The 20,813-nt window shown below is 47.3% G+C and overlaps 1 protein-coding gene and 1 non-coding gene across 6 annotated transcripts in view; both read right to left on the bottom strand.

Moving 5' to 3' along the window:
- LOC112222473 (ubiquitin carboxyl-terminal hydrolase 34) overlaps positions 1–20,813 on the bottom strand; it is a 66,055-nt gene that overhangs the window by 18,120 nt on the left and 27,122 nt on the right. For 2 of the 5 annotated variants that reach the window (XM_042302209.1, XM_042302203.1), the window contains exons 23-61: positions 19,761–19,860; positions 19,291–19,453; positions 18,846–18,999; positions 18,364–18,511; positions 17,700–17,800; positions 17,238–17,441; positions 14,386–14,511; positions 13,740–13,862; positions 13,547–13,630; positions 13,352–13,438; positions 12,821–13,021; positions 10,429–10,511; positions 10,099–10,139; positions 9,790–9,914; positions 9,267–9,419; positions 8,929–9,089; positions 8,158–8,462; positions 7,553–7,716; positions 7,042–7,107; positions 6,670–6,873; positions 6,354–6,431; positions 5,973–6,067; positions 5,548–5,720; positions 5,005–5,155; positions 4,762–4,840; positions 4,611–4,664; positions 4,421–4,516; positions 4,251–4,315; positions 3,872–3,947; positions 3,693–3,740; positions 3,457–3,522; positions 3,271–3,351; positions 3,092–3,177; positions 2,324–2,492; positions 1,968–2,042; positions 1,739–1,890; positions 1,208–1,361; positions 464–520; positions 46–150 (exon numbers count right to left, since the gene is read on the bottom strand). In XM_042302209.1, coding sequence (XP_042158143.1) covers positions 46–150; positions 464–520; positions 1,208–1,361; positions 1,739–1,890; positions 1,968–2,042; positions 2,324–2,492; positions 3,092–3,177; positions 3,271–3,351; positions 3,457–3,522; positions 3,693–3,740; positions 3,872–3,947; positions 4,251–4,315; positions 4,421–4,516; positions 4,611–4,664; positions 4,762–4,840; positions 5,005–5,155; positions 5,548–5,720; positions 5,973–6,067; positions 6,354–6,431; positions 6,670–6,873; positions 7,042–7,107; positions 7,553–7,716; positions 8,158–8,462; positions 8,929–9,089; positions 9,267–9,419; positions 9,790–9,914; positions 10,099–10,139; positions 10,429–10,511; positions 12,821–13,021; positions 13,352–13,438; positions 13,547–13,630; positions 13,740–13,862; positions 14,386–14,511; positions 17,238–17,441; positions 17,700–17,800; positions 18,364–18,511; positions 18,846–18,999; positions 19,291–19,453; positions 19,761–19,860 — 4,653 coding nt within the window. The remainder of the gene's footprint in view (positions 1–45; positions 151–463; positions 521–1,207; positions 1,362–1,738; positions 1,891–1,967; positions 2,043–2,323; positions 2,493–3,091; positions 3,178–3,270; positions 3,352–3,456; positions 3,523–3,692; positions 3,741–3,871; positions 3,948–4,250; positions 4,316–4,420; positions 4,517–4,610; positions 4,665–4,761; positions 4,841–5,004; positions 5,156–5,547; positions 5,721–5,972; positions 6,068–6,353; positions 6,432–6,669; positions 6,874–7,041; positions 7,108–7,552; positions 7,717–8,157; positions 8,463–8,928; positions 9,090–9,266; positions 9,420–9,789; positions 9,915–10,098; positions 10,140–10,428; positions 10,512–12,820; positions 13,022–13,351; positions 13,439–13,546; positions 13,631–13,739; positions 13,863–14,385; positions 14,512–17,237; positions 17,442–17,699; positions 17,801–18,363; positions 18,512–18,845; positions 19,000–19,290; positions 19,454–19,760; positions 19,861–20,813) is intronic. The other 3 variants (XM_042302211.1, XM_042302206.1, XM_042302212.1) reach the window with 3 other exon arrangements.
- LOC112223480 lies at positions 2,759–2,892 on the bottom strand. The gene has a single exon (XR_002949329.1). It is a non-coding gene; the product is annotated as a small nucleolar RNA SNORA17 (small nucleolar RNA).

Consider the following 20,813-nt stretch of genomic DNA (forward strand, 5'->3'; position numbering starts at 1 on the left):
GTGACCAATAACATTGGATTTTATGTTGAGTGTGTGTGACCGTACCTCCCAGATCCTTTGTAATATGTATGAGGCGAAGGAAGGCATGCCTGGAGGACCACCTGACAGCTCCATCAGCATGGTGAGCAGTTTGAAGAAAGGGTTTGCCGCCTAAAAGAGGGATGCAGAGAGAGAGAAGGGGACGGAGAGAGAGAGAGAGAGAGAGAGGGGAGAGGGGACGGAGAGAGAGAGAGAGAGAGGGGACGGAGAGAGAGAGAGAGAGAGAGAGGGGGGACGGAGAGAGAGAGAGAGAAGGGGACGGAGAGAGAGAGAGAGAGAGAGAGGGGGACAGAGAGAGAGAGAGAAGGGGGCAGAGAGATGAGAGAAAGTAGAGAACATTTAAGGGATAAATTGAGATTTGTACAAACTAATATAGTTAGATAATAGATTGAGAGCATTATGTATTAAAAGTATAGGTTCTCACATCAGTGCTTACCTCAGGCGTCAGTTTAGCGATAGAGGTGAAGAGCATGGATACAATCTGGAATAGAACACCGGAGAAATTTGATTTATTTCATCTTTATTTAACCAGGTAGGCAAGTTGAGAACAAGTTCTCATTTACAATAGCGAACAAGATAAAGCAAAGCAGTTCGACACATACAACTGAGTTACACATGGAGTAAAACAAATAATACAGTAGAAAAATAAGTCTATATACAATGTGAGCAAATGAGGTGAGATAAGGGAGGTAAAAGCAAAAAAAAAAGGCCATGGTGGCAAAGTAAATACAATATAGCAAGTAAAACACTGGAATGGTAGATTTACAGTGGAAGAATGTGCAAAGTAGAGATAGAAATAATGGGGTGCAAAGTAGCAAAATAAATACAGTAGGGAAAGAGGTACTTGTTTGGGCTAAATTATAGATGGGCTAGGTGCAGTAATCTGTGAGCTGCTCTGACAGCTGGTGCTTAAAACTAGTGAGGGAGATAAGTGTTTCCAGTTTCAGAGATTTTTGTAGTTCGTTCCAGTATGTAATAGTAATAATAATTTGGTGGGTGCTTATATATTGTCCTATTTCAAACATGTATTAATACAAATTGGAAATGTGCTTTTTGCAAATTCCAACTCTCCCCGAGACACCCTCGGAGAGTGGGGTCAGGGTCTGCCATTAACAACGGTGACGTGTTTGTTTGTGGGTGCGCCGGTGTGTGTGCGTGTTAAACGTACGTGCTCGGCCAGGCGGTTGTTGTAGCGACACAGGCTGAAGATGAGGTTGCAGGTCTGCCTGATGTTGATGCCGTCTCGGATGTGCTGGAAGAGGAAGGGGAAGCCTTTCCCCCCGGTCAGGGCTGCCATGTCACTCTGGGACAGAGTCAGGTGTCTGGAGAGAGGCAGAGGGAGAAAAGGAGATTAGAATGAAGGTGAAATTAAACATGTGAAGAAGTGGGAGGATTTGATAGTGACAACAGCGAATAAATTGGGTTCTGTATGTGGTAGTATTTATAGCTAACTTTTGGGCTGTATTGCGAACACTATGTTGTCCTGCGCCAAAACTATGAACATTTCCTGTGACCCAGCAAATGTACAATACCAAATTGTCTAGTCACAACAATTTTCTAGTTCTGGGTGATACACAAATTGTCCAGTAACATTTACTAATCTCACTTTGCTAGTAGCAGGTCAAATCCCTGTGCCATACATATAGCTTTCCTGTGTCCCAAGTGGTGCCGTGACCGTCTCTGCCCGGCAGTGCCCTACCTCTCAGAGCGGGACTGTTCCACCAGCAGGGCGATGAGAGCTATCATCTTCTCCAAGGCGGCCGGGCGGTACTTCTCTTCCGCCAGGGACAAGATGTCCTCCTCCTCGTCCTCCTCTTCGCCCTCCTCCTCAGACAGCACCTCCACCTGGGGCTGGGGTGACCGGGTCATTACACACACCATCACAGTAACACACACACACACACACACACAAACTAGCGTATACTTACGTTCTCAGGCCCCTTGGTGCCCATGTAGAAGTGCACCATGATAGAAATGGCTTGTAGGGACAGAAGGAACTGACTCTGGAGGAATGACAAAAGAGAAAAACAGACCGTTGGCAAAAACCTTATTCTCTAAAAACACTTTTAGCCATACATCTTGGTGAGGTAATACCAAGGTCATGGGGTTCAAGCCCTGCAGGAAACAGAAAACATACTGAAAATGTATGCACTCAGAGAGCAGGCTCTGGTCAAAAGCAGTACACTGTCGGTAATAGGGTGCCATTTGGAACTCATTTGGGATATTTTTTAAAAAGTGTCAAGAGCATATTCCTATAAAATGACTATTGTTATCCACGACCCACCTCCTCCTCTCCCATCTTGGCGAACTCGTAGAGGAAGGCGAAGTACTCGGTCAGGTGTTTGCTGTGGGGCTTGACGCCATGCTCCATGATGGACAGCAGCGTCTTGACGAAGCGCGTCACGCACGAGCGGCTGCCGATGTCCTCCACCGGCCCGTCCATGTCGTCAGACCTGGAGGCCGCACACAGGAAGTCACATCAGACAACTTCTCAGGTCATGTTCATTCGGTACCAAACAAATGAAAATGGACTGAAACAGAAAGGGACTACCTTGAACTCCCATTTTCGTTTTGTGTTGCAAAGCATTTTGAAACATTCTCTTGAGTACCTTAATGAACATGACCCAGGTGATACAGTGGAATTAAACTTGGGAGTTTTCCCTGAGTTTGTCCAGAACATTATCAATCTAAACTTCTTTGGTTAGTAACCATTTCCCTCCATGTTGTGCCACAAAACTCCAAGTGCCCACAGTGCTAGGACAACTTGGTGACACGTGGCGCCTTTCTCTCAGCCAGCTAATGACAGACACACACAACACGGTGATGTCACACTGCATCGCCTCTAGTGGCAGCAAAACATGATCAGCTCAAGAGCCACATTATAGACGACTCATGGGATATCAGAAGCTAGTTTAATGTGGGAAAAATTCTAAAAATAAAATGTACGCGTAAGCCATCAATTGTTTACGCTATAAAGCTTACAAATTAACATGTTTCTGAGCTGTAAGTGATTGATTGGTTGATTGATTTCTACATAAGCAACCATTCCTACCCGTCCTCCATGCCAGGTTGTAGGTAGAGGTGGGCGTGGACTGGCCGCAGCCTCTGGATGACATGGATACACAGCCTCTGAAACATCTGATGGGGGAAAACAGGGCAGATAGTGTGAGTGAGTGTGTGGTTTGTGTGTCTGTGTGAGTGACTGCCGAACAATCTGAAAGGGGCTCTCACCTGTCGAACAATCTGATTGGGGCACTTGATGAGGATCTGCATGGGCCACCAGTTGTCATCAGCCATGCGGTCCAAAAACCACTGAAAGACCACAACCACACAAGGTTAGCAATTACCCTGATGACTGAAAACCATTCAGTTCAATATGTGGTCCCCGATTTGTGCTTCAACAAACAGTCGATTTACCTCGCAGGCCGCCTGGCTGTTGTTGAATTGTTTGGTCAGGAGCTCGATCCACTGCAACATGGTGGGCTGAAAACACAGACAAAATTTAGACAAACCTTGGCTCGAAGTTACAGACCATCTTCCACACGGTTAAACAGAGGGCAAAAAAATCTAAAATCGCTGAAAAATAACCTGACTGAAATTAAGGCTGGCCACTAGAGGGAGCCACCCACTGACAGTAAGGAGGGACAACTCACCTTTTCCTTAGAGTGAATGAACGTCTCCAGGACAAATGACGTGCTAAGCTGTAACCGAGGAGAAGTGTGAGAGTGGAAAGGATATTCAAAGTGTAAAGCCATAAATAAATCTGTGTCAAGTTTAAGGATTTTCAAATTAAGTTCTATGGTTGAGAATAAGGCTTTAAGTGCGGTCGTACCTTGGCAGTCATGAGGGAGATAGCTTTGGGGTCTGGTAAAGTGCTAGGGATGCTGCTGCAAAGCTGCCACATGAACCTGTAGGTAAGAGTACAGAGAGAGTCATAACACTGATCACAGAACAGTTTATCCACCAAGGCAACACTTTACCCTACATAACTTACACCAGGTTAACAGATCAAGACCCTATTCATATTTGAATGGATATGAGCTTTAATTGAGACAGTACTTAATAGGTCAAATCGATTGATACATTTCAGGGTCAAGTCAGGGGCACACAAGCAAAGTACTCTTAACATAAGTTCTCAATAATATCACATCTGCATTCAAGCTTCAGAAAAGGTACAGTCATGATGGCTAGTATATAAATGTGTCACTTACCCAAAGTACGTGTGCTCGAAAATGTTCTTGTCCTGGAGAAACTGCATGTTGTCTTGCCAAATCCACTGAGTAGAGAAAATAAAAGAAACACAGAATAAGTATTTCAAAGTTTTGAGAGAATAAAGAATGTGCGAAAGGCGAGTGCAATGAGATTGTAACCAGCCGGGTACCTCGAGTAGATCTGGAGAAACGTCGAAGTTGAAGTCTTTGCCATTTTCTTCCTCGAGCTCCACTCGCTTGTAGAAAAGCATGTAGGCACTGTGGGTCTGGAGGGAGAGACACGGGACAAACTGTCAACTAAAACCCATCATTTTATTCAACTAAATTTCACTTTAGAAAATGATTTACAAGGAAACTGACCTTCTCAAAGGAGAAGTCCATGAACTTGTCGGTGACCGAGTCGTATGTTTTTGTCTAAAAGACATAGGTTGGTGAGACGAAACATTTCAAAATTGAAAAGTATAAATGAGAAGGAAAACACTGGAGCTTTGTCCTTTATTTGAGGATTTACCGTCATCTCTCCACCGAAGCACTCGGAGGCTAGCTGGGCTGAATCAAATGGCTTCACCTCGGCATCGTTGAAAAGGTACCTGAGAAAAGCAAACTAAGTTAATGACAGTCGGTTATATTCCCCAAAATTCAAAAGCACTCAGATGCAGGACAGTGTATCGTAAGGCCATAACATGAGACCTCTTTTTTTTTTTAAATTCCCCACTGATCTTATTTCAATACTAGAGCCAGAGATATTCCTCACCATTTGTTATTCTTGTAGGCGTGCGGGTTGACGATGTCTCGGATGAAACTGTAGTAATGGCCGCCGTCCGCCGTGCCTGTGTGCACCGTGACGCCGATTAGGTCGTACTCGTAGCTCTCCGCCACCTTAGCCCCACCCTCCTCCCGGAAACCTGTAGTAGGGTATAGTGGACCACGTCAATGAGCAACCCATTCCTCCAATTATTGGTTGAAGGTATGCTGGTTGCTCCACCTAGCTTGCCCTCTGATAGGCTAGGTGGACCTGACGAAGATATCAAGAGGATCAAAACTCCTCATATAGCGGTGATAAATCACTGGGGAGCATTACAGACACGACTTTGTTTTCAAATATAATTTTTTCTATCCAGCACATTTGTCCTTTTTCTACAGACTATGAAAAGGGAATTCTCCTCATATTGCTATTCAACCCGATTTCAAATACACCAAATAGACAGTATAGTGACACAAGTGAATTTAGTACAGGGCCTATGGAGAACCAAATCAGGTGGTTGGGGGTCTGTCGGGAACAGGAAGTGACGCGTACCCTCTTTCCTGTCGCCCTTGGCCATGAGGAAGTCCTCAGTGTAGGGGGTCATGTCGAGGCGCAGGGGGAAGGAGAAGTGCGTGTTGACCTTCTCCTTCATCATGGTGACCATGTTGAAGGTGTAGCGCATGGTGTTGAAGCTCAGGATGCGAGGAAGCTTCTTGAAGCAGGCCCTGGAACAGAGCAGGATGGAGAAAAGGAAGGGAGATTAATATAAGCACAGGTCTTGGACCAAAAAAAAAAAAAAACACTAGAGATGTCAAAAAGTTATTTCTTCAAATCGTAAACCAACATCAACTGGTGGAAAACCAGCTAACCGTTCCAAAAATGTCTAGTATACAACTACCACCTCCAATTTATTATGTTTTGCTTATTTTCAGGAGAGAAAGTACAAGGCATTTGGACCAGCAGGTTCCTCGACTCACCTCTTCTCGGCGCGTACTTTCTTGCCACACTGGGAGCAGGTGTACATGTTGTCCCCCTCCAGTGTGTCCTTGATGGTCACCTCGTCCAGAGATTCCTGAGGATACACGAAGACACACCAACGTCTCTAGCAACATGCCAACATGCAGTACTGTATGCCCACAAGATCTAGGAGCGTAGAAAATACACCAGACTAACAGAGCACAACATAGGATGACATGAGGAAAAGTTTCCATTTGCCAGAGTAAGAATTCCAAGCTTAATAGAAGGCAGCAGTGTGACACTACAGTGCTATGAGATTTGAGACTTGTGATTGGAAGGTAAAACCCCAGTCTATAACACTTGGTTGCACTTCTAAACAAAGTCAACGATGTTGTGCTTACGTAGATGTTCTTCATGTCGGCCACCTGGCACCGGACTGTGTAGAACTCCTCGGCTGTCTGACTCACGTGGTCACAGTCCTGTTGGATGGAGACAATTAGTGGAATGAGAATGTGTGTGTGTGAAGCCACACACACGCACGGCAACATTTTGATGTGAATTTTTGTAGAGCAAAGGAATTATGCAAAGCACAAAAAAAGACAGTAAATCTCGTAGTGTGATTTAATGTGGTTTATAATGAGTTTTGGACTTTACACAATTCTTTTGCACTATGGAAATGTTGCCGGTAAACATTTAAAGGAGTACAGTGACTCTTACCAGCGAGACCACATTGTTGGTGATGACTCCGCCAAAGAGAGTCTTCACTGTGTTTTTCAGGTCCTGGGACATCTCCTCTATCTTGGTGATGAGGTCGGTGAAGAACTCGGTCATGTCCTTCTGCTCGCCCGTGTTCAGGGGCTGCTTGTCCATGGTGTAGGTCTTACAGAACGGACGGGGGTTGTACGCCTTCCTCTCGCTCTCCTGGAACCAGGGATGGAGAGGGGAGAAGAATTAGGCAACAGAAGAAAGGCGGAGTGGAGCAAAACTGAAGTAGCAGTGTCTCTACGGGGACAATGTCTGTTCTTGTCATCGGACTGAGGAGATAGAGAGGGGTGACAAAGGGCTGAAGGAGAGAGACCGGCTGCGTACCATGAGATAGGTGAACATCTTCTGGAGCTCCAGTAAGGTGGTCTTGTGCTTAATCTCCTCTGCGTACTGGAAAAAAACCGCACAACTCTCATTAATAAACAACATTCACAACCTCAACATCAAAGCATTCTTCAGGTGGCAGACGAAGTGAAATAGCATGTGTGGGATCAGCATTCTAGCGCAAAATGGCTGCCGCATATCATCCAGATGAGTGTTATATACACACACACACACACACACACACACACACACACACACACACACACGCGTGGATGAGGTGAAATTGCCCCATACAACCTACAGCACTGTGAAAAAGGAACCATTGTAATATCATCCATTACAATCACAGAGACAGAGAGATACAAAGAGAGACAGAGCGAGAGAGACAGAAAGAGAGAGACAGAGAGAAAGAAAGAGAATGAAAGAGAGGTGTATAAGAAAAGCATGAGGGAGAGCAAGAGAGGTACGATAGGACAAAGAGGGAGAAAGAGGTGCACAGTATTGGACTGACCTTAGCAGTGAAGACGGCCTGGCGTGCCTCAGGGATCATGTAGAGCTGTTGGATAGTGGAGGCCAGGTAGCAGGTGGCCCCCAGGTTAGTGAGGCCCACGAAGCGACACTCGGCACGCACGTCATCGTGGGGCCAGTAGTCCCACTTGTACGGGGCATGAGAGGCTGGGCGGGGTAGAAATGTCAATGGAATTAACTAAACACAAATCTTTATATCTTTCAGGAACCTAATAGAATATAAGATTATGTTATGTACATTGGATCCTAATCATATAATTTACAATGGGACCTTGAACTTAAATAGACCAACTTGCTCCGCTCATTTGATCCGGTCATGGAAATCCATGGAGCAGACATTACCAACAGGAAGGCCTGACTTCAACGGGATGCTATTTGGATGTTTGTTTAAAACCAGCGTATAGTATTCCCCCCCCCAAAAAAAACAGCTAGGCGTAGTTTATGGACAAAAACTATATTCAGTTCGGTCAACCAGCACAATGTCTGATTCAATAGCCATTGCATTCCCTTGGGCCCTCCCACCAATGCATTACTCTCACTGACAAATATTCCTAGTAGCATTTAACGGTTCCTAAAGGTTCCTCTCACTCTGCATGTGCTGGGACATGACCCAGTTGTGAAGCAGCCTGTAGTTCTCCACCGAGCCCTTCACCGTCTCCACCAGGAGGTCGTAGGCGGCAGCGCGGGCCGCATGCGACTTGCACTTGGGCTGGGCGCGGTCGGCCAGGCTGGGAAGGAGGAAGAGCAGGTTGTGGACGTCGCGCAGAAACTCCTGGCCCTCGCGGGAGAACTTGAAGGGGGGCTTGTGTTTGAGGACGCTGGTGGCGAGGCGCAGGAGGCCAGTGAGACCGTCGTCCTCGATCGCACCGTCCTGCTGGTCCAGGATCTCACGGCTGGGGAAAGAGAGACAGTTTGACAGTCGTTAGTATTTCAGAGGCATCAAAATAGGATAGTGAACAAATCAACAAATCGCGGTATAGCTAGATTCTTTCCAGAGACAATATTTTTGGATGGAAATACCCACAAATGTTACACTGAAACAAATCAAAGTCATATTTTTAGGTAGGGGGAAGAAAAGCAAGATGAAGACAATACTAGATAGCAGTTGATCAAGCAAACTTCATTGTCGAACTGTCTTGTGTATTTGAACTGAGCTGGCCTTTATGCTCCAGCAAGAATGTGGACAACGCAAGCAATCACACATAAAATATCTAATTCAAGAGAGACCTGGGTTGATCCTATTTCCAATATAGTGCGCTACTTTTGGCCCTAGCCAGCGGTCCAAAGGTAGCGCACTAAATAGGCAATAGGATGCCATTTCAGAGCGCCGAACTGGTCTTGGATTCATCTTGGACTCACCTCCGGATGCAGTCGGCCAGGTGCCTGGCTAAAGCATCCAGGTCCAACAGAGTGGTTTGGCTGGCGTCTTTGACGTGGATGTTGTCGATGAGCTTGCACAGCAGCCAGAAGTACTCCTTACAGCCCGTCCTCAGCACGGGCTCCTCTTCATAGTCCTCCACCTGAACACATAACCACATCAGCTACAGAGCCCCTTCACTTACATTAGGCATCTAACTTGACCTAGGAAGTGAATAACCCACACTGAACACATTTGTTTTAGTCAGTATACAGTACAACAAAATGGTGCTTGTGTGTGTGTGTGTATATATGCGTGTCTATATGCGTGCTGTACCCACCCGCAGTGGTTTAAGGGCCTGTGCATCGGGGAGGAACTTCAGCAGCGTGGAGGCGGCCAGCAGCAGGAAGGACCTGTTGATGGACTCTCCTCCGTCCAGACCAGACAGGGACAGCTTGTACAGGCCGTTACACGCCTCGTGACGCACCGCCGTCTGAGAAGGACAAGACACACACTCACTCCATTTGCATTTCTATTTATACAATTCTGTGACCCAGTTGATCCGTGTGATCTTGGTAACATCAAATAGAGGAAAGTATCGTGTTAACTTGAGTGTCTTGTGTTACCAAAGTCGCAGGGATCAATTGGGTCACAGAGTCGTTAGTATTTCAGAGGCATCAAAATAGGATAGTGAACAAATCGCGGTATAGCTAGATTCTTTCCAGAGACAATATTGTTGGATGGAAATACCCACAAATGTTACACTGAAACAAATCAAAGTCATGTTTTAGGTAGGGGGAAGAAAAGCAAGATGAAGACAATACTAGATAGCAGTTGTTCATCATTTCCCCCCCAGATCTCACCTCTGGCACCAACAGGGTGAGCTTCTTGAGCCAGTCATGGAGGTGGTCGCTGTCAGCCAGACTGGACTTGACCGTAGAGCAGCAGTGGGCCCAGCTCACCAGCAGCCACATGGAGTAGTGGGTCACTGGAACATAGGAATAACACATTAGACATGTGAAACTACTAAGAACAATGTGCTTAAGCACAAACAGAATGGACAGGAGGCTATGAAAGTGGTCCTTTCAGTGCAAAACGTGTGTGTGAAAAGAAATCTGTGGGGCTTTTCATGTAGATGAACATTATTTAAGCATACGTAGCATTTAGCTCACCTTCATGACGGGACCGGTGGTCTGACTGGGCCTTCAAAACTCTGCAGGTGAGACAGGAAGTAAACGTAGTCAAGATAGGTTGACGGAAACCTTCAGTACAAAAACATTTCACACTGATGTCCATACAACAATAAAACTTACAATGAATGCCTAAAACATTCCTTCAAATCCAATCATTTGTTATCCTTCAAATTCAAAAGCCTTCACTGGCATGGAGAGTGTGACCACATACGTTGCGCCACACCAAATATACTAAGTAGTTAAGTACTACACACTAGTGCGTAGTGTGACTATTGAAACATAGGCCACTCGTCTTCGGTGTTCTCTCACCTGTGTGCTAGGTTGTCGTAGGTGTAGGCCACGTTGATCAAGCGCTGGATCAGGTTAGTGCCTTGGACAAGGCCTAGGAAGACCTGACAAGAAAAAAAAGGGAGGTTTTTCAAGTGTTTAATTAAGATAGATATAATTAACCATGGGGATAGTTCAAGAGGCCAAGACACCACAGGGAGGGAAGTACAGAGAAACAAAACAGCTGCGAGCAACAGAAGAGTGCTCCAGAGGGAGAGGCATCAGAAGAGTGCTCCAGAGGGAGAGGCAACAGAAGAGTGCTCCAGAGGGAGAGGCAACAGAAGAGTGCTCCAGAGGGAGAGGCAACAGAAGAGTGCTCCAGAGGGAGAGGCATCAGAAGAGTGCTCCAGAGGGAGAGGCAACAGAAGAGTGCTCCAGAGGGAGAGGCAACAGAAGAGTGCTCCAGAGGGAGAGGCAACAGAAGAGTGCTCCAGAGGGAGAGGCATCAGAAGAGTGCTCCAGAGGGAGAGGCAACCGAAGAGTGCTCCAGAGGGAGAGGCAACAGAAGAGTGCTCCAGAGGGAGAGGCAACCGAAGAGTGCTCCAGAGGGAGAGGCAACCAAGAGTGCTCCAGAGGGAGAGGCAACAGAAGAGTGCTCCAGAGGGAGAGGCAACCGAAGAGTGCTCCAGAGGGAGAGGCAACAAAGAGTGCTCCAGAGGGAGAGGCAACCGAAGAGTGCTCCAGAGGGAGAGGCAACAGAAGAGTGCTCCAGAGGGAGAGGCAACAGAAGAGTGCTCCAGAGGGAGAGGCAACAGAAGAGTGCTCCAGAGGGAGAGGCAACAGAAGAGTGCTCCAGAGGGAGAGGCAACAGAAGAGTGCTCCAGAGGGAGAGGCATCAGAAGAGTGCTCCAGAGGGAGAGGCAACAGAAGAGTGCTCCAGAGGGAGAGGCAACAGAAGAGTGCTCCAGAGGGAGAGGCAACCAAGAGTGCTCCAGAGGGAGAGGCAACTCCAGAAGAGTGCTCCAGAGGGAGAGGCAACCGAAGAGTGCTCCAGAGGGAGAGGCAACAGAAGAGTGCTCCAGAGGGAGAGGCAACAGAAGAGTGCTCCAGAGGGAGAGGCAACAGAAGAGTGCTCCAGAGGGAGAGGCATCAGAAGAGTGCTCCAGAGGGAGAGGCAACAGAAGAGTGCTCCAGAGGGAGAGGCAACAGAAGAGTGCTCCAGAGGGAGAGGCAACAGAAGAGTGCTCCAGAGGGAGAGGCAACAGAAGAGTGCTCCAGAGGGAGAGGCAACAGAAGAGTGCTCCAGAGGGAGAGGCAACAGAAGAGTGCTCCAGAGGGAGTGGCAACAGAAGAGTGCTCCAGAGGGAGAGGCATCAGAAGAGTGCTCCAGAGGGAGAGGCAACAGAAGAGTGCTCCAGAGGGAGAGGCAACAGAAGAGTGCAGACAGGCGAAGAGTGCTCCAGAGGGAGAGGCAACAGTAGAGTGCTCCAGAGGGAGAGGCAACAGTAAGAGTGCTCCAGAGGGAGAGGCAACCGAAGAGTGCTCCAGAGGGAGAGGCAACCGAAGAGTGCTCCAGAGGGAGAGGCAACCGAAGAGTGCTCCAGAGGGAGAGGCAACCGAAGAGTGCTCCAGAGGGAGAGGCAACAGAAGAGTGCTCCAGAGGGAGAGGCAACAGAAGAGTGCTCCAGAGGGAGAGGCAACAGAAGAGTGCTCCAGAGGGAGTGGCAACAGAAGAGTGCTCCAGAGGGAGAGGCATCAGAAGAGTGCTCCAGAGGGAGAGGCAACAGAAGAGTGCTCCAGAGGGAGAGGCAACAGAAGAGTGCTCCAGAGGGAGAGGCAACAGTAGAGTGCTCCAGAGGGAGAGGCAACAGAAGAGTGCTCCAGAGGGAGAGGCAACAGAAGAGTGCTCCAGAGGGAGAGGCAACAGAAGAGTGCTCCAGAGGGAGAGGCAACAGAAGAGTGCTCCAGAGGGAGAGGCAACAGAAGAGTGCTCCAGAGGGAGAGGCAACAGAAGAGTGCTCCAGAGGGAGAGGCAACAGAAGAGTGCTCCAGAGGGAGAGGCAACAGAAGAGTGCTCCAGAGGGAGAGGCAACAGAAGAGTGCTCCAGAGGGAGAGGCAACAGAAGAGTGCTCCAGAGGGAGAGGCAACAGAAGAGTGCTCCAGAGGGAGAGGCAACAGAAGAGTGCTTCAGGAGAAAAGAGGAGAGGAAATAGATGGGAGAGAAAGAGGCTGCAGGACATTCTACTTTCGACAGAAATGTTGCCTTTACTTCAGAAATTAAGTTAAAATGACTTAAATTAAAATGTTTTATTCATCTTTTATTACTGGTTGCTCAATCTGGGGTTATTATACGTTTCTGTATTTCCGGCACATAAAGAGTTAAGGATGGCAACACCTCACCAGCGGTTAGCATTTAGCTGAGGATCAACGTACCTCCGTGAGGCGGGGGATGTGCAGGCCCTTGCCGTGGTCGCCGGCGGACTTGCGGGACTTGCCAGGCCAGGCCCTTTTGCGCTGGCTGTCGGTGAGGCCCGACCAGGAGAAGACGTCAGGGTAGGCCAGGTCCAGGTCGGCCGGGTCCACCGCAAACTGGCAGATGAGCTTAAGCAGGCAAGCTAGGCAGTCCAACAACCACTGGAGAGAGAGAGAGAGGTATGACCCATGTTAAACCTCAATACCAACTACAGAACATGGTCTTAAAAACTATTTTCAACTTAGTTTTATATCTGTCCTGTTCATTCCCCCATGTTTTTATATATTATTTATGATTGTCCACTTTGAAATTGGATAAATCGGCATCTCAGTTATCAATCAGTTTTCAATGTGTGAATAACTCTTTTACAGAATCATTACCACTCATCATTTGACTAATGTACTGAGACTTCAACTTTATTTCGTTTTATCTATACAACCCATTCTATTGCATTTCCTCCATGTATTAGAATGCGATTCTGATCCACCCACCACTGTCCAAGACTCCTGGTCTTTGGGCTCCAGAATGGCAGAGTTGAAGATCTCCAACAGCAACTGAAGCCCTCCAGACGACACAAACTGTAAAAAGAGAGCGAAAAACAGGAAATGGAATTGACTTGATTGATAAGTGGTTTTTAGGAAGGGTGTACAGTACGAGAGTTAGACAGTTTAAAAAAAGAGGCGTACCTTGCAGCTCCAGGAGTTCTTACTGTTCTCTATCTGGTCCTCGCTGGAGTCGTCAGAGTCCGGGTACAGGTCACTGTAGCTCCCCTGGACACAGACGGACAACACAGGGGTCATTCATACGCGTGTTTGAATCAGTGAGCAGAGCGAGGGTGTGCACACGACTGTGTATGCATGTGTGCAGCCCCAGTAGTACCGTGGATTCCCGGTGGATGCGTCGGTTGGGCTTGCCCAGGGCCTCGATGATCTCCAGGGCGTACAGCAGCTTGTGGGGGCTCTTGATCCTCAGCAGGTCCTTCCAGCACAGACCCTCGCCTCCCTACGGACAGACAGAGAACACACATGAGACAGGACGTATATCTTCACGCTGTCATTCATGTCCATGTGTTTGATTGGTGTGCAAAGTGGGTCAGAACAAGCACACCTCATTGAACAACTCAACTAATCGGCAGGACATTGATATGTTGAATGAGGTGTGTACGTGATGGGCTGGAACAAAAACGTACACTCCTGGGGCCCTGGGAATGTTTAAGAAATACTAGTAGAAACGAACGAGCATGACGCAAAGGTATAAGCAGGCCTGGTGGCAGGTGCGACAGCGTGTAGGGGAGTGCGGCGACAGCGTGTAGGGGAGTGCGGCGACAGCGTGTAGGGGAGTGCGGCGACAGCGTGTAGGGGAGTGCGGCGACAGCGTGTAGGGGAGTGCGGCGACAGCGTGTAGGGGAGTGCGGCGACAGCGTGTAGGGGAGTGCGGCGACAGCGTGTAGGGGAGTGCGGCGACAGCGTGTAGGGGAGTGCGGCGACAGCGTGTAGGGGAGTGGGTGTGAGAACAGGTGACATACCGTGTCATCGGCGATGTTCTGGAAGGCCAGCAGCATGTTGGGGCAGGTGGGCAGCAGCATGAGCAGCTCCCAGACACGCCTCGACAGGTTCTCAGCATGGAGGTGCAGCTCTTCACATCGTAGGTTCTGGAGAGTACAATAAAAGACTGTATTTAGAGATTTGAACAGAAATGCGTTATTTTCTGCTGTCACAGTGACAGAACCCACACACACAGCGGCAATAGAGAAGTCCTATAAACAGTGGTGTAAAGTACTTAAGTAGTACTTTAAAGTATTTTTTCTTAAGTAGTTTTATGGGGTATCTGTACTTCTCTATTTTTTTGGGACAACTTTTACTTGACTACATTCCTAAAGAAAATAAGGTACGTTTACTCATTTTCCCCAGACACCCAAAAGTACTTGTTACATTTTGAATGCTAAGCAGGACAGGAAAATTGTCCAATTCACTCACCTATCAAGACAACAATTACATATTTACCTGGTTTATTTGATATTAATGGTTAACAATTAATATTTGACTAATAAGACATTTCTGTCCTGTTAGTGTCTGTGTTTTCATGGGCCCCACTATTTCCCTGCAGATAATCTGGGCGTATGGCCACTGGAGATGGCTTGAGCTGACAAAATTAGTTAAAGACTGCATTACAGAGACAAGAATGTGTTTTACTAGAGATATCTTAGGAGTAGAACAATCCCTCATTGTCTCAAAATCATCCTTGCATCTGGGAAACTAAGCCAGAGTGGGGATAAGACGACAACAACCCACGTGTGGATAACGACAGGATGTGGGGGGGCAGCCTCATTATTGCTATAATTAAATAAATCCCTTCTGCCTCTGATCTGGCAGACTCACTAAACCCAAATGCATTGTTTGTAAATGATGTCTGAGTGTTGGAGTGTGCCCCTGGCTATCTGTAAATGATGTCTGAGTGTTGGAGTGTGCCCCTGGCTATCTAACATGATGTGAGTGTTGGAGTGTGCCCCTGGCTATCTGTAAATGATGTCTGAGTGTTGGAGTGTGCCCCTGGCTATCTAACATGATGTGAGTGTTGGAGTGTGCCCTGGCTATCTGTAAATGATGTCTGAGTGTTGGAGTGTGCCCCTGGCTATCTAACATGATGTGAGTGTTGGAGTGTGCCCCTGGCTATCTAACATGATGTGAGTGTTGGAGTGTGCCCCTGGCTATCTGTAAATGATGTCTGAGTGTTGGAGTGTGCCCCTGGCTATCTGTAAATGATGTCTGAGTGTTGGAGTGTGCCCCTGGCTATCTGTAAATGATGTCTGAGTGTTGGAGTGTGCCCCTGGCTATCTGTAAATGATGTCTGAGTGTTGGAGTGTGCCCCTGGCTATCTGTAAATGATGTCTGATTGTTGGAGTGTGCCCCTGGCTATCCATACATTTTAAAAACAAGAAAACGGGTCCGCCTGCTTTGCTTAATAGAAGGAAATTTAAATTATTTATACTTTTGACACTTAAGTATATTTAGAACAAAATTAATTTGGGACTTTTACTCAAGTAGTATATTACTGGGTGACTTTTACTTGAGTAAAAATAGGAGGAGGAGGGGTCAAAGGTTAGAGGTCATAGACAAGTGTTGACAAGGTGACAACTAGGGCTGGGCGTTATGATCGTGTGACAATAGACGTTTTTCTATCATTTCATATTATGGTCTGTCGTTTATTTTGTGTCGCAAATCACACTCAGGCTGACCACCTGTAACGCGAGTGCAGCAAGGAGTCAAAGTAAGTTGTAAGATAGCATTAAACTTATGACAATTGGGTACTTTCCCACCACTGCCTATAAACACATCCGAAGGCAGGCAGGCACACTCATAGTCAATAGCTCATTTTGACTCAAGTAATAGTTTTAACGTTCCGGTCAGATCAGGTGAGTGTTAGATGTGAGGGAGTGAAGAGGGGGAATAGAGAGGGGAGATGGATAAATGCATGCAAAAGAGAGAGAGTGAGTGACGTACAAACAGCACACTGGATAACTCCTCTCTCAGAGTCCCTGTGAAGGGAGAGACTATAAAAAGCGCTGACCGCCAGATGACTTTGCATTTCAAAACGAGACGGCTCCCGATGCTGTGACTAAAATATACACGTTGACAGATGAGCGCCTTACATCCTATGCACAACGCCTTCCAGGGCTGAGTCCCAAATGGCACCCATTCCCTACATAGATGCCAAGTAGTGCACTATTCTCTATATGGTGCACTACTATCAACCAGAACATATGAGCCCTGGTCAAAAATAGTGCACTATAAAGGGAATATGGATGGCATTTGGGACACAGCCCTGCAGTACGTTTTACTGGACTATCAAACGACTGCCAGAAGACAATTGGACAGTCGTGATGCATTATGCATGATGCACCTGGAAGGAAGAACCTCATTTATATTCTGGAAGGGATATTTGTTCAAAGTCTATTTGACATTTAATCGGATGGAGAGTATTTCGAGTCTGGTTTGTAGCCGTTTCCAAGCTGCTTTTTCAAAAGCTCTGTTGCTTTCTGATTTCCTTAGCTAGATTATTAAGGCTATTATTAAGACTAATAGACTAAAAATGTTACAATTATACAATGAAATCCATCCCCAAACACACACACACACACTGATGGAGATGCGAAAGGGATTCACCCACTCTTCCCCCAATATACAACCCCCTCATACACACACACCGACCTGCCAACCCCACTTTGTTCCCCCCCACACACACCATGGGACTGTCCAGGGCCCCCTCGCCCATCGCTCTGGGGAGCTTAAAGCAGGCTGGCATCTCACACACCCTTGACATCCCCTCACACACAGCCCTAACCCATGCCCCCACACATACACACTCTCCATGACCCACCTCGGGGCTGTCTCCCAGGGCACTGGGGGGTTTGAAGCAAGCCAGCATCTCCAGCAGGTCGAATAGGGTGGTGAGGTGGGGCTCCTGGAGCAGCAGTAGCATGGGGATGTGCTCCTTCTGGGGCGGGGGGAGACACGAGGCCGGGAGCTGCACCCCCTCGCCCTTACGCTCCCGCCGTGGGGCGCCCAGCGAGACAAACACCATCTGTAAACGAGGGTAGGGAGAGGCATGAGTGCAATAGATAGGGAGCCAATCACAGGTTATAGGAACTGCGGCTTTTAAAAGCAATGGTCCCAGGTTGGCAGAGAACTCCTTCGCGTAAACTCTGCATATGTCGGCTCAATGCGAAATGGCCTTTAAAAAGGCATAATGCCTAATAACCCGCGATGCGATTGAATCCCGGTTCTAGTGTGTGAATGTGTACGCCTACGGGCAGACTGCCAAGCGTGTGCAGGTATTTACCTGCATGTCTTTGAAGCCCAGCTCATGCAGGGTCTTCTCATCGTAGTCCGTGGTGAGCTCATGGCCAGAGGAGATCATTCTGACCGGACCCATCAAACCACCTGAAGGAAACACACACGCGCGTTAGAACCGCAGACTGTCGAAACACCCAACACGAAAAGTGGCTTCTGATCCATTAACTTGCTCCTTTCCCTTAGTGAATAACCACGACTCTGAAAGGACTGCATAGAAACGGTGTAAGCCTTCCTTCTGAGGGGAGTGCTTCAATAAACCACCAAAGGAAGTGTACATTTTTAATGAGGCGGTAAGGAAACCATTCACTGCATAGGAACTGCCCTTTGGGACAAAGGTCGAATTGGAATAAATTAAATTCAAGCCTACTGAGACCAGCCCGGAAACACTGCTACAAAATACACTGTGCGATCAGTGATTACTTCACGAAGGGAAGGAAGCAACAGCCTTGGGGAGAATCTCAATAGCATTTCCTTCATTCCATCCAATCGCATACTCATCCACTCCTTCTCATCCAATCGCATACTCATCCACTCCTTCTCATCCAATTGGTTTTAAGAAGGCGAGGAGAGGACGCGAGGAATCAAGGAAAATCAATCGAGACTCTCCATTAGTATTGGCGCAACACTGGATCAGGGGTCAAAGGTGAGACCTGGGAAGTCCCCCTGGCGGCTGCTCTGTCCAAACTCCTGCAGCTGGGCCTGTTGGTTCATCTGCTCCTTCTGCAGGTTCTCGTACCAGTGGGTCACCTCAGCCCGCAGGTCTGCCACCTGGTCACTGGGGTACATCTCGATGGTCATCTGGTACCACACACACAGGTAGGAACGTAGACACACACACACACACACACAAGAGAGACAAAGGCAAGTGGCCAAACAGACACACAGGCGCACAAACAGGCACACACACAGAAAAAGTGTGTTAGAAAAACATCCTTACAAACATCTAGAATGAGAACACAGCATTCACAGTAGTATCAAAACAGACTTATTTCTAATCCATAAAAGTATGAAATTAGCTTGCACCAATCGTTTCCATTCATTTTGACATCGTGGCCTGTAGATTCTTCCTAACACCACAGAACAACAAGAGCATTTGAGTGTGCGAATCTACCAAGGGTTAATAATTAAGTACCAAGATGCTGGGTACTTTCTTGGGTACCTTGTCGGGCAGGCCGGCGGGCTGGCACACGATCCTCAGTGGCAGAGACTGCTTGTCGCTCAGCGCCTTCAGGTGGCTGCTGATGCCCGTGCCCTCAATCTGCCACTGACGCAGGTGATACGCAAACCTGGAGAGGGGGCAGGAGACAAAGAGTGTTGGGGGGCAGGGAGAAAGTGAGAGAGAGCACCATAAAGACATACGGTTCTTAGCGCTGGTTGAAATTAGCTCTCCAGGTCCAGGGATGATCTCTACTAGGTGAGTCAGTAATATAGTTGAGGATAAGCGGTGTTCTGGTTAAATTTATAGGTTCAGGGCTTAAAGTACACAGGTTGAGCGGATGGAGATAAGGAGCGTGTGTGTTTCTCTGTGTGAGTTTCTGCATATCGTTTCTGTGAGTGTGTGTGTGCGCGCTCCCTACCTGCGTCGGAAGGCCTCCAGGTGGGTCTTGAGCATGAGCAGGCCCCGCTCGATGACGGTGAGGCTGGAGTGGGCGTCCTTCTCCAGGTTGGCCGAGGTCATCATCAGGCTCTCCATGCACTTACTGATGAACTCCTGCTCCTTCTCCAGGCCCGTCTTACCAGCTGGGGGACGGAGACGGACACAGGCGGGCAGGCATACACACACAGAATCAATATCGGTCAAAATCGTAAATCAGTAGGTCATCATGGGCACGTTTAAAGAAGCCTAGCGTCAACGCAAACATCTAAAACCGCTTGTTCAATATAATGACTATAAACTAGGATGTTTTGGATCCAACCCCTGAATCTAGACGTACTGCTGTGGACAGGGATTCACTTAAGTTTTTCGCAATATAAAACAAGGATGAAATGGTAGAGAAATACTACTGGTCTTCAACCATGTACCAGCTACCAACAGAGGTCCACTGACCGTTGATGTAGTAGGAGTTGATGTACTGGATGGCAGCGCGGCTGATGTCTGCAGACTGGGCCCTGAGGGCAATACCCCACAGCTGGTCCATGCCACACAGCTACAGAGAGAGAGGAGGGGTCAAAGGTTAGAAGTCATAGACAAGTGTTGACAAGGTGACAACTAGGGCTGGGCGTTATGATCGTGTGACGAGACGTTTTTCTATCGTTTCATATTATGGTCTGTCGTTTATTTTGTGTCGCAAATCACACGCTGACCACCTGTAACGCGAGTGCAGCAAGGAGTCAAAGTAAGTTGCAAGATAGCATTAAACTTACCTTATTACTTCCTAATTTGTCAAACGGGTGATGATTTAACTAAAGCACAAACGCTGCACGAATGTACCTTTCTCCAACGTGTACCTAACCATAAACATCAATGCCTTTCTTAAAATCAATACAAAGAAGTATATTTTCTTAAACCTGCATATTTAGTTAAAAGAAATTCATGTTGGCAGGCAATATTAAGTAGGGTAATTGTGTCACTTCTCTTGCGTTCATTGAACGCAGAGTCAGGGTATATGCATCAGCTTGGGCCACCAGGCTCGTTGCGAACTAATTTGCCAGAATTGTACATAATTATGACATAACATTGAAGGTTGTGCAATGTAACAGCAATATTTAGACTTGGGGATGCCACCCATTCGATCAAATAAGGAACGGTTCCGTTTTCACAGAAAGAATAAATGTTTTGCTATCGAAATGATAGTTTCCGGATTTGACCAAAGGCTTGTATTTATGTTATTATATTACATTATATTATAATTAAGTCTATAATTTGATATTTGATAGAGCAGTCTGACTGAGCGGTGGTAGGCAGCAGCTGGCTCGTAAGCTGTTTGTGGTGTGGGTATGAAAAGTCTGACACGGACCAGAAATTCTTCCTCTGCTAAATATGCCGCAGGCCGGTCCCAACAACAGACTCAAACACCACTAACCTCTTTTACCACCAACACAAGAAGCATGCGAAACAGTACGGAGTGAGTCTACGCGATGTGAGCCAAAAAAGTACAGT

Source organism: Oncorhynchus tshawytscha, linkage group LG02 (genome assembly GCF_018296145.1).
Source record: "Oncorhynchus tshawytscha isolate Ot180627B linkage group LG02, Otsh_v2.0, whole genome shotgun sequence".
In the NCBI taxonomy this organism is placed as follows: Eukaryota; Metazoa; Chordata; class Actinopteri; order Salmoniformes; family Salmonidae; genus Oncorhynchus; species Oncorhynchus tshawytscha.